The following is a 16,363-nucleotide window of genomic DNA, read 5'->3' on the forward strand; positions in this document are numbered from 1 at the left end:
AAAAAGTGTGTCTCGGGTGATCCTCCTAACAAAAGTCTCAATGAGATTTTACTAACTATAAGATTACTTTTTATTCGTTCCGAATGTATGAGTTGTCTACTGTTTTGTGTCCATTCTAACTCATTGCCTTTACAAATATGCAAGGTATACTGTATTTGTTAATAAATCAATAAATTATGATTTTGCTTCCTTTTGGAGTATTTTTTAATCCACAAATTATTTTACATTTAGATGCCTATTGGGTGAACTATAAACACAAACATATCAAGAGCATTAAAAAAAACCCCATCTCTTTTAAGCGTTAAACCTCCCACATCGGTTCCGAAATGCATGCTGGGTAACGTAGTTCTTCTAACCCACGTAGATACCGTTGCTAACAACTCATGTTGTTGCCCAAAACCTACCGAGAGAAGCTTCAACTAGTTTTCACCTTCTTTCCGGTAAGACTGCTTTTTATTCGCCTTTTTAACCTTCCCCCCTCTCCTCGCCGACGAGCTTATAGCTAGCAGGAACTAACTACTTTTGACAATTATTGCTAATGTTTTGCCCGTCGCCATATTGGATTTACATGGCGAAAAGTGACGTGGGGGATTTAGCTAACTGTTAAAGTTAAATGTGTAAATATAAAATTGCAAAAAAATATGAGCGCTCTTTGTGTTTAAATCATGTTTTCCTCTTTTTTTGTCCTCTATAGTGCAGTATAAACATGTCTATGGGAAGATCAACCAAAAGTGCCCATTCAGAAAGCAGAGATGTAGATGATGGGACAGGTAATGCTGTGTGTGATTGGTTATACATCAATATATAAAACATTTACATTTATGAGTTATTGTTAAATAGAATTAGAGAAAGACAAGCTGCTAAGACAGTACAGGATCATGGATGGAGACCGACAGGCCTACAGCATTCAGGCCCGCCAGCAGATGCATAAACAACAGTAAGACTATGCAACTACAAAACCCAAAACCAGTGAAGTTGGAACGTTGTGTAAATTGTAAATAAAAACAGAATACAATGATTTGCAAATCCCTTTTAACCTATATTCAATTGAATAGACTGCAAAGACAAGATACTTAACGTTCGAACTGGAAAACGTTGATATTTTTTGCAAATATTACCTCATTTGGAATTTGATGCCTGCAACATGTTTCAAAAAAGCTGGCACAAGTGGCAAAAAAAGACTGAGAAAGTTGAGGAATGCTCATCAAACACTTATTTGGAGCATCCCACAGGTGAACAGGCTAATTGGGAACAGGTGGGTGCCATGATTGGGTATAAAAGCAGCTTCCATGAAATGCTCAGTTATTCACAAACAAGGATGGGGCGAGGGTCACCACTTTGTGAACAAATGCGTGAGTGAATTGTCGAACAGTTTAAGAACAACATTTCTCAACCAGCTATTGCAAGGAATTTCGGGATTTCACCATCCACGGTCCGTAATATCATCAAAAGGTTCAGAGAATCTGGAGAAATCACTGCACGTAAGCGATGATATTACTGACCTTCGATCCCTCAGGCGGTACTGCATCAAAAAGCGACATCAGTGTGTAAAGGATATCACCACATGAGTTTAGGAACACTTCAGAAAACCACTGTCAGTAACTATAGTTTGTCGCTACATCTGTAAGTGCAAGTTAAAACTCTACTATGCAAAGCAAAAGCCATTTATCAACAACACCCAGAAACGCCGCCGGCTTCGCTGGGCCCAAGCTCATCTAAGATGGACTGATGCAAAGTGGAAAAGTGTTCTGTGGTCTGACGAGTCCACATTTAAAATTGTTTTGGAAACTGTGGATGTCGTGTACTCCGGACCAAACAGGAAAAGAACCATCCGGATATAAGCGCAAAGTTCAAAAGCCAGCATCTGTGATGGTATGGGGGTGTATTAGTGCCCAAGGCATGGGTAATTTACACATCTCTGAAGGCGCCATTAATGCTTAAAGGTACATAGAGGTCTTGGAGCAACATATGTTGCCATCCAAGCAACGTTATCATGGACGCCCCTGCTTATTTCAGCATGACAATGCCAAGCCACGTTTTACAACAGCGTGGCTTCATAGTAAAAAAGTGCAGGTACTAGACTGGCCTGCCTGTAGTCCAGACCTGTCTCCCATTGAAAATGTGTGGCGTAATATGAAGCCTAAAATACCGCAACGGAGACCCCAAACTGTTGAACAACTTAAGCTGTACATCAAGCAAGAATGGGAAATAATTCCACCTGAAAAGCTTGAAAAATTTGTCTCGTCAGTTCCCAAATGTTTACTGAGTGTTGTTAAAAGGAAAGGCAATTGTAACACAGTGGTAAAAATGGCCCTGTGCCAAATTTTTTGCAATGTGTTGCTGCCATTAAATTCTAAGTTAATGATTATTTGCAAAAAGAAAAATCAGTTTCTCAGTTCAAATATTAAATATCTTGTCTTTGCAGTCTATTCAACTGAATATGAGTTGAAAAGGATTCACAAATCATTGTATTCTGTTTTAATTTACTAATTACACAAAGTGCCAACTTCACTGGTTTTGGGGTTTGTAAACATTTTAGCTGTGATTGACGATGTTATTAGTCTAAATGGCTGTTTGTGCCTTTTAAGACAGGAGATCGACAAACTCAGGGCGGAGCAGGAGGAGCTGAAGCGTAAACTGGGCGCTTGCAAGAGCTTGTCCCATCAAAAGAAGGACAAGAAGGATGCAAAGCGCCTTCATGCACTGATGGAGCACAGAGACTCGCTGGAGGTGGACTTGGAGAAGGAAGTGCTGCAGCAAAAAGAGATACAGAAAGAGGTAATGATCGTTGTAGCGTCACCTGACCGGGTTTGTGGTTATTTATTGCGCCATGTGGCCTTGTGGGCAGATCTCAAGCATTGAGATGAAGCTAAAAGAGCTGAGGAAAAAAGAGGTCAGCACAGGTGACACTCAAAAGTCCGCAGCAAGGCATAATCAGAAGGCCGTAAGAACACTGGAAAACAAACTGGAAGGAGTGAGTATCAAACATGGTATCATGACAATTATGAACCCAAAAAACTGCCAGTAAGATTTGGTATCGGGGGAAAAAAATTGACATTGTAGAAAAAGTTGTATTGTCACTGAAACAAATTGTGGCAACAAATAAATACAAACATTGAAAAAATACTATATTTTGGTGGATTAGGCTCCAGCACCCCCCACGACCCGAGAGGGACAAGCGGTAGAAAATGGATGGATGGATGGATGGATGTTTCGTATCATGACATGTTTTCACTGCCAATAATCAAATGTTTTTAACACTGTTATTGTTTTTGTGTGTTTCACAGGTTTTTATTTCAACTTTTACTTTTCCACATTCGCTTCTCTTTATTTAAAGTTAAAGTCCCAACGATAGTCACACACACACTAGGTGTGGTGATATTATCCTCTGCATTTGACCTATCCCCATGTTCACCCCCTGGGAGGTGAGGAGAGCAGTGAGCAGCAGCGGTGGCCGCGCTCGGGAATCATTTTGGTGATCTAACCAAATGTTACGGTTTTAAATTAATGGCAGTGTTTTGACTTTGAGAGGCGGGTGCCTGAGGGCACGGTGTTTTACCTGCATGCCCGTATCTAGTAAAGCTGCTTCCTGGTAAACTTTTTATAAGCCAATGCCATCATTTTGAAACCGTAAAAAATGAGAAGCGAATGTGGAAAAGGAAAAGTTGAAAATAAAATCCAGTGAAACACACAAAAACAATACCTGTATTTAAAAATATGAACAGTGGTATTGAAAACATGTCATGATACAAAAAAATCATCCACCAAAAATATTGTATTTTTTTTTAATGTTTGTATTTATTTGTTGCCAAAACTAATTTCGCTGCCAATACAACTTTTAATACAATGTCAAAAAAAAACATTTTCGATACCAAATCTTACTGGCAGTGTTTTGGCTTCATAGACAATTAAACCTCTGATTTCCTCCTCAGTCCTTGACCCGCTTTAACGAACAGTTAACCAAGAACAGCCGCCTCAGAGAGGAGCTGCAGACTCTTCACATCGAGCGAGTGCGATTCCAGCGGCTACACGACAGGCTGGTCCAGGTGAGCAAGCTGTCATGGAGCTATTGGAGACAGATTGAGTGTTAAGCTGCAACTTCACCTGAAGCTTTGTCACTTGTTCTTTACAGGAGATCCAAGAGGTCCGGAAGAAGATTGGGGAAGTAGTCACCGTGTCTACCGTAGACCACGATGCAAGGTACAGTACTTACACAGTTGGATATCACATAAAAAGTGACTACCGTATTTTCGCACTATAAGGCATATAAGGTATAAAGCACACCTTCAATGAATGGCCTATTTTAAAACTTTGTTCATATACAAGATGCACCGCATTATAAGGCGCATAGAATAGACGCTACAGTAGAGGCTGGGGTTACGTTATGCATCCCGTAGTTGCGAGACCTGTTGTGGCTCAATATTGGTCCATATATAAGGCGCACCGGATTATAAGGCGCACTGTCAGTTTTTGAGAAAATTGGAGGTTTTTAGGTGCGCCTTATAGTGCGGAAAATACGGTACATCGCTCAAATTTTAGCAACCATTTTATTACACTAACAATACTACAGAAATTAAACTTGGATATACTTTAGAGTAGTCTGTACACAGCTTGTAGTGCAGTATTATAGTAGGTTTACAATCCACTGGAAATGAGTACACACAGCCATTATTACTTCCCCGCTGCCTGAACAGGGCTCAGAAAATCTGTAGAGACTCCTCCCACCCCCACCAAGGACTGTTTTCACTGTTGGACTCTAGAAAGAGGTTCCGCAGCCTCCGTAGCAGAACCTCCAGGTTCTTTAACAGCTTCTTCCCTCAGGCCATCAGACTCTTGAACGCATCAAAATAATTCCCTCAATCCCCCCCCCCCCCCCCCCCAAAAAAAAAATGTGTTAACTCGCTGGAATATAAAGACAATATAACATACATCCATAAACGTGGATGCATATGCAAAAGTGCAATATATTTATCAGTACAGTAATCTATTTATTTATATCTGCACCTTATTGCTCTTTTATCCTGCACTACGAGCTAATGCAACAAAATGTCGTTCTTATCTGTACTGTAAAGTTCAAATTTGAATGACAGTAAAAGGAAGTCTAAGTCTCTAAGTCTAAAATTATTCTCTAAATAGCTGGAAACACAAAGTGAGCTCACCTCAGAGTGTTCAACTTGTGTAATTATTTAGTGTGAGCACCATTATTATCTAGCGTAGCCTTAATCCTCTTGGACATGGAATTGAGCTGAGTTGCACAGGTTCTTAGTGGAATTAATTAACAAGCTCTGCTTAACTTAACTATCAACAAGTGGGGATTTGTGTACTGGTGTTCAAATCCCTGGCAGGTTGCAGGTCTGGACACATGTCACATGTGTGTTACCGGTAAATCTCTAGTATACAATCCAAGCTATATACTGATTACTTTAAAGTATATTTACGTTTAATTTATATGTTCTTTGAGAAAATATACTGTAATAATAAAAAAGCTTGGTGTAGATGTTGTAGTTCTTTCCATAACAATATAGCATGGTTGTATGGGGTGTCAAATGATCGAGTTGATTGATTGATTGAAACTTTTATTAGTAGATTGCACAGTACAGTACATATTCCGTACAATTGACCACTAAATGGTAACACCCGAATAAGTTTTTCAACTTGTTTAAGTCGGGGTCCATGTTAATCAATTCATGGTACAAATATATACTATCAGCATAATACAGTCATCACACAAGTTAATCATCAGAGTATATACATTGAGTTATTTACATTATTTACAATCCGGGGGGTGGGATTGGACATTGTAACAGTGTAGGTCTCACTTCGTAGGATATGTACAGTGAGTGGTGAACATAGTTAGCGCAGAAAGCATAAGAACAAGTACAGTATATACATTTGGTTATTTACATTTTGTTATTTACAATCCGGGGAGGTGGGATGTGGTGGGGGGAGTGGGTTAGGCTAGGGTTGTAGCTGCCTGGAGGTGTTCTTTTAGTGCGGTTTTGAAGGAGGAATAATTGGGAATAATTAACGACAGTCATTTTTACCGTTTTTAATCGCGTAATCTTATCTTTAATCTCTAACGTTATATGTGAATTGCCTCGCCCTCTTTTTGTGCTTGACTGAGAGCAACAATGGTGCCGCCATATGGCATAAAGATATTAATCATCCATCCATCCATTCATTTTCTACCGCTTGTCCATTCCGGGGTCGCGGGGGGTGCTGGAGCCTATCCCAGCTGCATTCGGGCGGGAGGCGGGGTACACCCTGGACAAGTCGCCACCTCATCGCAGGGCCAACACAGATAGACAGACAACATTCACACTCACATTCACTCACTAGGGCCAATTTAGTGTTGCCAATCAACCTATCCCCAGGTGCATGTCTTTGGAGGTTGGAGGAAGCCGCAGTACCCGGAGGGGACCCAATCAATCAAAGTTTGTTTATATAGCCCTTAATCACAAATGCCTCCTTTTTAAATGTGGTGTGAGTAACACTGGTGACCAGGTGACCAGTGATATTGTGTAGCCAGGGCAAAAATGAGGTCTCACTCTGTCATGAGACTGATGTTAGCGGCTTTACATAGTCAGGATATGATGAATGTTATTTAACAAATAGTGCAAAATATTCATAATAAATTAAAAGATGCTGAGATAGGCTCCAGCACCCCCCGCTAGCCCGAGAGGGACAAGCGGTAGAAAAATGGATGGATGGATGTATCAGAAGTGTGTCTGTATGAGTTTGTATAAGTTTGAATGATATAGTAATATAATAATATAGTCTATGCTTTCTTTTCCATCTATCTATTACACAAGCTATGGAGAAATGGCATCATTTCTGGGTGTGTTTTGATCCATCAAACTGACTTTTTCCTTTAACACATCTGTGCATCAATATAGTGATATAGTACATGTACAATGATATGTACATTATATTTAAAATCAGTCTTTAAAGCCAGTCAAAGCCAATATTTCCTCCAATCCATTTTACAAAGTTTAGCATGTATAAATGTGACAAATATAGACATTTATTTGTTGAATTTGTTGTTGTAAACCACTTTTGTCAACATGCTAACACTGAGATTGATTTTGCTTTATTTATTTTTAATTATCTGAAGCAGATGAAAAGCAACAAGATCAACATTCAATACTTAATGCTCAGAAAAGTGTTCTTACTGTTTTTTAATGCGTTAACTTCAACACTTTATATCAGGGGTGTCTAAACTTTTTGACTTGGGGGCCGCATTGGGCTAAAAAAATTTGGCCAGGGGCCGAAAGCTGACTGCATGTAAAGTAACTCAATATATACATATATACACACATATATAACCTATACATATATATATATGTATATATATATGTATGTGTATATATATATATATATATATATATATATATATATATATATATATATATATATATATGGATATTAAGCGTATGGGAAAGTTTGACTCTTCCTACCTTGTTTATTTCCTTTGACGACTTCCTTAAAGTTTTGTAATCAATCAGAAATATCAAGCAGCTAAAATGCGCCAAACAAAAATAAGTGTGGATTGTGGACAAAGTGTTTTGCATTTCTCTCATCATACATTGCAGGGTATTTATATGGGTGTAATTTTGAATTATGTGTTGTGATTGGGAATGGAGGTTTTTTTTTATAATATCCACAACGTTTAATAAGCAGGTTGTGTTGTGTGTGACCATATGTGTTGAATCTTTTGGTTGGTTTATTTGTGCCATCAAAGGTTGTTTTGATTAGGTCATAAATAAAAATGTTGTGGTGTATTTCATACAGAGTGCAATTAATGGTCATTAAATCAACATTTCTATTATGACCACCAAATGCCAGTAGAATTATGGCAATTATGCTGGTAGATATTTTAAATTAATCTGGAGGTGCCCCTCACGGTATTGTCTTTATTAAACTCTTGAAGTCTCACGGGCCAAACTGAACAAGGCGGAGGGTAGTAGTTTGGCTACTCCTGCTTTATTTGGTCCTGTTGTTTTATTTTAGTGAATACAACAGACTGCGTTTGTTCAAGTCTGTTAAAAACTAATTGCTTTATAAAGCCACTTTTTTATTATGTATCTATCTTTACAATAATAGATTTACTGGTAAAGGTAAATACTTGAAATTGAGGGCTTTTCTCAGCATTTTAAGTGAGATTACAAAAGACATCAATTAAATCCTTTTATCAGAGATCCTAATTAATTAATCACTCAATGTTTTAATTGCTTGATAGCACTAGTTGTATGTATTCTGTGGATTAGGGTGGAGGCTCAGTCCAAGTTGTCGATGATGAGAGAGAAGGCTGACAAAGAGAGTGCCCAGTACAACACTGAAATGAGGGAGCTTGAAAGAGTTATTTCCCATGAATGCGGCCTTAAAGACTTCATCACCACCAAATACAGCGAGAATACAAGCCAGGATGATGAGCAGGAGGAGGCTGGGCCTGAACAAGGTAAGACACATGGGAACTATGGTTCAACTTTTGTGTTGCGAAGAAAGTTGTTACACATCAAGCGCTCTTTTAGCACAGTTTTCTAATGCTGTTTGCACTACTCAGTGGCAGGTGTAAAGGAGCAGGGGAAGATAGGCTCTAGTGAGGAGTCGCAGGATGATTTGGAGGCGTTCTTTGAGAGGATTCGGTCTGTGACAGGAGAGGACGACCTAGACTTGCTGGTCACCAGGTTCATGCAAGGTAATGTATGTCAATAGTTACACTGTAGGTTTTGGAGCTAAATGCAATTGTCGCTCTTTATAAGGCAAGGAACCATATTTGGTAGATGGGCCATTCCGTCAAATTAGTGCCATTTGTATACAGAGGAAATTAAATATATAAATGCACAATCAAATTAACCAATTGATAGTGGTGTCTTGCTCATCAATCTGACTGAGTATTTAATTAATACAGTTTTAAGGATGAATTTTTACTACTTTGAAAACTGGAAAAAAATAGCATTCGCTGCCTGTCCCCACGTTTTAAAATTAGACTTTTCATAAAATATAATAATTTCAATATTTGAAAAATGTTAGTTATTACATATTTGGGTTAGTCGTTATCCCAACTATTTTTCAAGTTGATTTTTTTTTTTTTAAAAAGCCCTTTGAGACACTTGTGATTTAGGGCTATATAAATAAACATTGATTGATTGATTGAAACAAAACCAATTTAGCAAAAATGTACAATGTAGTTGTTTTCCTTGGTTTCCACTAAGTCCTGTTACCTTTAATGTATATCACCAACCTATCATTTAAAATTATATTATATTTATATTTTTATTATATTTATACAATTACATTTATATATTTACTGTATATATATATTATATTTTTATTATATTCATAAAATTCCCAAACAAAATGACAAAATTAATAGTGGTACTGATTTATAAGACTAGAGACAAACACTAGTTTCCTTACTTCTACAATTTTCTAAAATTATCGAAAAATTGTATAACAATAGATTGGAAAAATGCAGAAATACAAGTGGAACACTCGCAGACAACCAATACGAATACAGAGCCAGCATTTCAATAGCAATGGCGTCAATCGAAATAACGGAAGAGATTACCAATACAATAGATGGTAAACAGTGTGCAGCTGCAGTGTTTATGAGTTTAACAAAAGCAATTGACACAATTGATCATAACATCTTAAATAACAAATTGGAACGGGAGGGCATCTGAGGGTTGGCATTGAACTGGGTAACCAGCTATTTAACCAACAGCAAGCAATTACGTTAAGCTAGGCGAACAGACGTCTACAACGCTAAATATATATTGTGGCGTACCCCAGGGATCAATACTGGGACCAAAATTGTTCAATTCCTATACAAACGACATATGTAAAGTAACAAAGGACATAAAGTTAGTATTATTTGCAGATGACACAACTGTGTTTTGTTCAAGAGAAAACACACAAAATCAATCAATCAATCAATGTTTATTTATATAGCCCTAAATCACTAGTGTCTCAAAGGGCTGTACAAGCCACAACGACATCCTCGGTGTCGAGTGGGTCTGATATAATATTGTGAAAGTCCAACACATCAGCGAAAGTCCAGTCTATGGTGGGGCCAGCGGGAACCATCCCGAGTGGAGACGGGTCAGCAGCGTAGAGATGTCCCCATCTGATGGACAGGCTAGCGGTCCACCCCGGAGCAGAGTAGAAAAGAAAAGAAAAGAAACGGCAGATCAACTGGTCTAAAAAGGGAGTCTATTTAAAGGCTAGAGTATACAAATGACTTTTAAGATGAGACTTAAATGCTTCTACTGAGGTAGCATCTCTAACTTTTACCGGGAGGGCATTCCATAGTATTGGAGCCCGAATAGAAAACGCTCTATAGCCCGCAGACTTTTTTTGGGCTCTGGGAATCACTAATAAGCCGGAGTTCTTTGAACGCAGATTTCTTGCCGGGACATATGGTACAATACAATCGTCAAGATAGGCAGGAGCTTGACCGTGTAGTATTTTAAACGTAAGTAGTAAAACCTTAAAGTCGCATCTTAGGTGCACAGGAAGCCAGTGCAAGTGAGCCAGTATAGGCGTAATATGATCAAACTTTCTTGTTTTTGTCAAAAGTCTAGCAGCCGCATTTTGTACCATCTGTAATCTTTTAATGCTAGACATAGGGAGGCCCGAAAATAATACGTTACAGTAATCGAGACGAGATGTAACGAACGCATGGATAATGATCTCAGCATCGCTTGTGGACAAAATGGAACGAATTTTAGCGATATTACGGAGATGAAAGAAGGCCGTTTTAGTAACACTCTTAATGTGTGACTCAAACGAGAGAGTTGGGTCGAAGATAATACCCAGATTCTTTACCGAGTCGCCTTGTTTAATTGTTTGGTTGTCAAATGTTAAGGTGGTATTATTAAATAGATGTTGGTGTTGAGCAGGACCGATAATCAGCATTTCCGTTTTCTTAGCGTTGAGTTGCAAAAAGTTAGCGGACATCCATTGTTTAATTTCATTAAGACACGCCTCCAGCTGACTACAATCCGGCGTGTTGGTCAGCTTTAGGGGCATGTAGAGTTGGGTGTCATCAGCATAACAGTGAAAGCTAACACCGTATTTGCGTATAATGTCACCTAGCGGCAGCATGTAAATACTAAAGAGTGCAGGGCCAAGAACTGAACCCTGGGGAACTCCGCACGTTACCTTAACATAGTCCGAGGTCACATTGTTATGGGAGACACACTGCATCCTGTCAGTAAGATAAGAGTTAAACCAAGACAAGGCTAAGTCTGACATCCCAATACGCGTTTTGATACGCTCTAATAAAATATTATGATCAACAGTATCGAAAGCGGCGCTAAGATCAAGAAGCAGCAACATAGATGAAGCATCAGAATCCATCGTCAGCAATAGATCATTAGTCATTTTTGCGAGGGCTGTCTCCGTAGAGTGATTTGCCCTGAAACCGGATTGAAAAGGTTCACAGAGATTGTTAGTCACTAAGTGTTCATTTAGCTGCTGTGCGACAATTTTTTCGAGAATTTTCGAGATAAACGGTAGGTGGGACACCGGTCGGTAGTTCACCATGAGGTCAGGATCGAGGTTAGGTCTTTTGAGTAGAGGATGAATAACCGCTTTTTTGAATGCTAGAGGAACAGTACCAGAGGAAAGTGATAGGTTTATAATATTTAACACTGATGGACCTAATAAAACAAAAAGCTCCTTGATAAGTTTCCCAGGAATTGGGTCAAGTAAACATGTTGTTTGTTTTGTCCCATTTACACATTTTAACAATTCCTCCAATGTTATTTCATCAAAGAGAGAGAAACTATTTTGGAGGGCAATGTCCGTCGTATATACAGTCATATTTGTGTTAATAGAACCCAGTTGTGGCTGGGATGCATTGTCTTTAATCTCTTTTCTGATGAGTTCAATTTTCTTATTAAAGAAATTCATAAAGTCATCTGCTGAGTGGGTGGAGCTACTGGGAGGAGTCCCTTGTTGGGTTAGCGATGCTACTGTACTAAACAAAAATTTAGGATCATTTTTGTTGAGGTGGATGAGATTTGAGTAATATTTAGCTTTAGCTGAGGTAAGCATGCGTTTATAAGTTATTAAACTATCACTCCATGCTTGATGGAAAACCTCAAGTTTAGTCGCACGCCATTTGCGTTCCAGCTTTCTACATGATAATTTCTGGGCTTTAGTTTCTTCTGTAAACCATGGGGTACGCCTTTTAGGGGCCCTTTTTAGCTTTAGCGGTGCTACAATATCAATGGTGTTGCGCAGGGCGTCGTTAAAGTTGTTAGTGAGGTTATCAATAGAGCCCAATCATCTTTTTAATCTGTTTATTTCTTCTGTTATTATTTGTATTAGCTTCAGAGCAGCGGCTTCGCGCGAGCGCTCCTGGAAGTGAGGGCAAAAATACCCCTCAATTCAGTCAATTTCATGGCTGGCTCACAGCGTGTTCACTCCGTGATCACTTACGACCGACTTACAATTCTGGATGTGGAGAGATCGGGCCATTTTGGGCTGATAGATGCGTGTACGATGGACCTGCTCGCTAGCTTGGGAATTCTTCGCGAGCTACATCCAGCAGTGGCCTTTGAAGCAGCGGCGTCGACTACCAGCGGAGACGGTCAGCGAAAGAGACGTAAGCGGTGCGCTCGGAAGCAGAAGCGGGGGTGTCGGGCGGGGCTAACAACAAAGCTAAATGCGTTGTTGTTAGCGGGGCTAACGAAAAAGCTAAATGCTAATCCACAAAGAAGCGCTAAAATTTGGTAACATAAGAAGAGACAGTGAATTATTATTATTACTATTATTTTTTGGGTGTAATAATAGATGAAAAAATTGACTGGGAATCTAATGGAAAATATACAACCTAAGGTGGCAAGAAATACATCGATAATGAAAAACGCTAAATACGTTCTGCACCAAAAATCACTCCATATTCTCTACTGCTCGCAAGTGTTACCGTATCTCTGGTTATTGTGTAGAAACCTGATGAAATAACTGCAAAAGTACAATTCATTCACTAACCGTGTTACATAAGAGGTCAGAATAGATTAGAATAATACATAACCTTGGCTATTGAGAACATTCAAACCCTTTATTTATTGAATTAAAAATATTGAAAGTCAATGACTTGAGCTAAGATTATGTACAAAGCAAACTATAATTTGTTACCAGTACAACAATTATTCTCAAAAGAAGAGGAGAAATATAACCTTAGAGAAAAATCTAATTTAAAACATTTGTATGCACGCACAATACTTAAAACATTTAGCATATTAGTGCGTGGAATTAAATAATGAAATGGATTGAGCAAAGAAATCAAACAATGTACTAATATACAGTTTAAGAAACTGTTCAAGCTCAGAGTGTTTACAAAGTAAGAAGAAGAAGACTCTTGATAAACATCTTGAACCTTATCAAAAAAAAAACATAATCTTATTCATCTCTCAACGAGAACCACAAATTACATGATGTATTCGTGAGAACTTTATTTCTTGTTTATTTATGTATTTAATACTTGTTTGCCTACTCTCTGTCTATAAATTATCTTATGTATCTACTTATTTATCACGATGGTGTTTCAAATAGAGTACAAACAAATGTGTTAATAACTAATTTACGAGAAGGGATAGGATTAACTAAGCCCTGCGTCCTCTTACTTGTTTTTGGACCTGCTGTAATAAAAACAATCTGGAAATATGTGATGTATTACATTGTAAATGTATGCATGTTCAAAATAAATAACCATAGCCCTACCTAACACATTAATAATAGATTACATATAGAATTCTTGCATTTGCTAAATCTATATTAAAAACTCCTGTTATTTTCAGTCCTGCTGCTCAAATTAGTCTTCTTTGACATAGGAACGTTGTCAAAAATAGAATAAAGTTGCCTAAGATGGTTGTTGAATTATTTGTATTATTTGATAAATAGTTGAAAAAGTCAGAAATGTAAAAGTTTATTTTGAGAGGCACAACAAGCAAATGGCACTGATTTATTAAAATGGGCCAAATGAAGGCCTCATACTTCACTCTGGCTGTATGTGGTGCCCCACCAACACTCCTGAGGCAGTCAGCAAACAGAGGTAAAGATGGTTAGAATTACCTATAAGGAAAGTCAATAAATCATACTGGTGTATGATTACTTTAAGAATATCTAAAATGTTTTAAAAAATTACTCAGGTTTTTAAAAATACGTTAATAACGAATTCCAAATGATATCGTTTTGGATCCGAGGGCTTTACTACGCTCACAGGTCACAACATAAGGCACCGTTGTACAGTATTTTACACTTGTAATAATGCAGGGTTTTGAACTTATTGACATTGCCAAATAGGTAATACTGTAATTTAACACGACTTATATTATTTTAGTTGTAATGTGAAGTGCTGCACATTTACACCGCATCATATTGAGAGGTTGGAGTAACAAAATAAGTGCTGAGTGTCTATATCTCCTAACTTATGCTGTTTGTCTGTGCAGCTGAAGACCGTAATTTTGCCCTCTTTAATTTTGTAAATGAGCAAAACAATGAGGCTGATGTGCTTCGGGATCAAATAAGTCAGGTGTGTTGCTTTTTTCATAACACGACCACACCGACATTCGGTGTATGTTAGTGCGATGTTGTTGAATGTGTCTGCAGTACTTTAAGAATATCTAAAATGTTTAAAAAAATTACTCAGGTTTTTAAAAATACGTTAATAACGAATTCCAAATTATATTGTTTTGGATCCGAGGGCTTTACTACGCTCACAGGTCACAACATAAGGCACAGTGTACAGTAATAATATTTTACACTTATAATAATGCAGGGTTTTGAATTTATTGACATTCCTAGATAGGTAATACTGTAATTTAACACAACTCGTATTATTTTAGTTGTAATGTGAAGTGCTGCACATTTACACTGCATCATATTGAGAGGTTGGGTCTGCAGGAGTAACAAAATAAGTGCTGAGTGTCTATATCTCCTAACTTATGCTGTTTGTCTGTGCAGCTGAAGACCGTAATTTTGCCCTCTTTAATTTTGTAAATGAGCAAAACAATGAGGCTGAGGTGCTTAGGGATCAAATAAGTCAGGTGTGTTGCTTTTTTCATAAACCACCACACCGACATTCGGTGTATGTTAGTGCGATGTTGTTGAATGTGTCTGCAGTACTTTAAGAATATCTAAAGTGTTTAAAAAAATTACTCCGGTTTTTAAAAATACGTTAATAACGAATTCCAAATTATATCGTTTTGGATCCGAGGGCTTTACTACGCTCACAGGTCACAACATAAGGCACAGTGTACAGTAATAATATTTTACACTTATAATAATGCAGGGTTTTGAATTTATTGACATTCCTAGATAGGTAATACTGTAATTTAACACAACTTGTATTATTTTAGTTGTAAAGTGAAGTGCTGCACATTTACACCGCATCATATTGAGAGGTTGGGTCTGCAGGAGTAACAAAATAAGTGCTGAGTGTCTTTATCTCCTAACTTATGCTGTTTGTCTGTGCAGCTGAAGACCGTAATTTTGCCCTCTTTAATTTTGTAAATGAGCAAAACAATGAGGCTGAGGTGCTTCGGGATCAAATAAGTCAGGTGCGTTGCTTATTTCATAACACCACCACACCGACATTCGGTGTATGTTAGTGCGATGTTGTTAAATGTGTCTGCACCTACTCAGATCCAAGAGGAGATGGAGCGCTTTCGACTGAGAGGTTTGAAACAGGAGGAGGCTCAAAATGCTTCGCTGAGAGATATCGACGTTCAAGAGAAGGAAGCCCAGTTGCAAGCTCAGGACTACGACGCCCGAGCTGGCATCTTAAGCAAAGTCCTGGAGGAAATTGAAACAGGTCTGCATGGTGCATGCGCCATGTTTGCGTGACATCATCACACAAACACAACTTGACACTGTCAGTGAGCTATTTGGTTATTTTTTTGTTTTCAATAGATTTGATTGGCATGTGCACCTAATGCTTTAACAGGTGAATAATTGTATATAATACAGAGCTGTTGTACTGTTACAGGGGTTAGCAGTATCTTCTCTGAAGTGGCGTCCGACCCCTCTGCAATGGAGGACCCCGTTAGTGATAGCAACTTGATGTCCTACCTGGGTGTCGTAGAACAAAAGGCCAACGAGCTCCTCACCATACAAGCCTTCCTTGATAACAAGGTAAGGCCTGTCCTGTATTCTGAAGTAGTATCAGTATCAACTTCAGATAGCGATATTTGTTTTGTATTAGAACTGTCTTCAAACCGTCAATGATTTGATGATTGCATTCAGATGAGTCCGATCATACTATTAAAGTTGCAGTCAAATCGTGCGATATTAAACCCGTGGGAGAGAAGTGAGTTAATACCTGCTGTGGCCATCGGGTGTGTTGGGAGGA

General features: G+C 38.3%; 1 protein-coding gene across 3 annotated transcripts in view; it reads left to right on the forward strand.

Moving 5' to 3' along the window:
• Positions 1–349: 349 nt before the first annotated feature.
• odad1 (outer dynein arm docking complex subunit 1) overlaps positions 350–16,363 on the forward strand; it is a 23,980-nt gene continuing 7,966 nt past the window's right edge. For all 3 annotated transcript variants that reach the window (XM_062038015.1, XM_062038014.1, XM_062038016.1), the window contains exons 1-12: positions 350–440; positions 695–770; positions 841–937; positions 2,589–2,778; positions 2,849–2,974; positions 3,933–4,046; positions 4,133–4,200; positions 8,268–8,458; positions 8,564–8,698; positions 15,490–15,572; positions 15,658–15,826; positions 16,001–16,146. In XM_062038015.1, coding sequence (XP_061893999.1) covers positions 384–440; positions 695–770; positions 841–937; positions 2,589–2,778; positions 2,849–2,974; positions 3,933–4,046; positions 4,133–4,200; positions 8,268–8,458; positions 8,564–8,698; positions 15,490–15,572; positions 15,658–15,826; positions 16,001–16,146 — 1,452 coding nt within the window. In that variant the 5' untranslated portion in view covers positions 350–383. The remainder of the gene's footprint in view (positions 441–694; positions 771–840; positions 938–2,588; positions 2,779–2,848; positions 2,975–3,932; positions 4,047–4,132; positions 4,201–8,267; positions 8,459–8,563; positions 8,699–15,489; positions 15,573–15,657; positions 15,827–16,000; positions 16,147–16,363) is intronic.

This window comes from Entelurus aequoreus, linkage group LG26, assembly GCF_033978785.1.
Source record: "Entelurus aequoreus isolate RoL-2023_Sb linkage group LG26, RoL_Eaeq_v1.1, whole genome shotgun sequence".
Taxonomy (NCBI): domain Eukaryota; kingdom Metazoa; phylum Chordata; class Actinopteri; order Syngnathiformes; family Syngnathidae; genus Entelurus; species Entelurus aequoreus.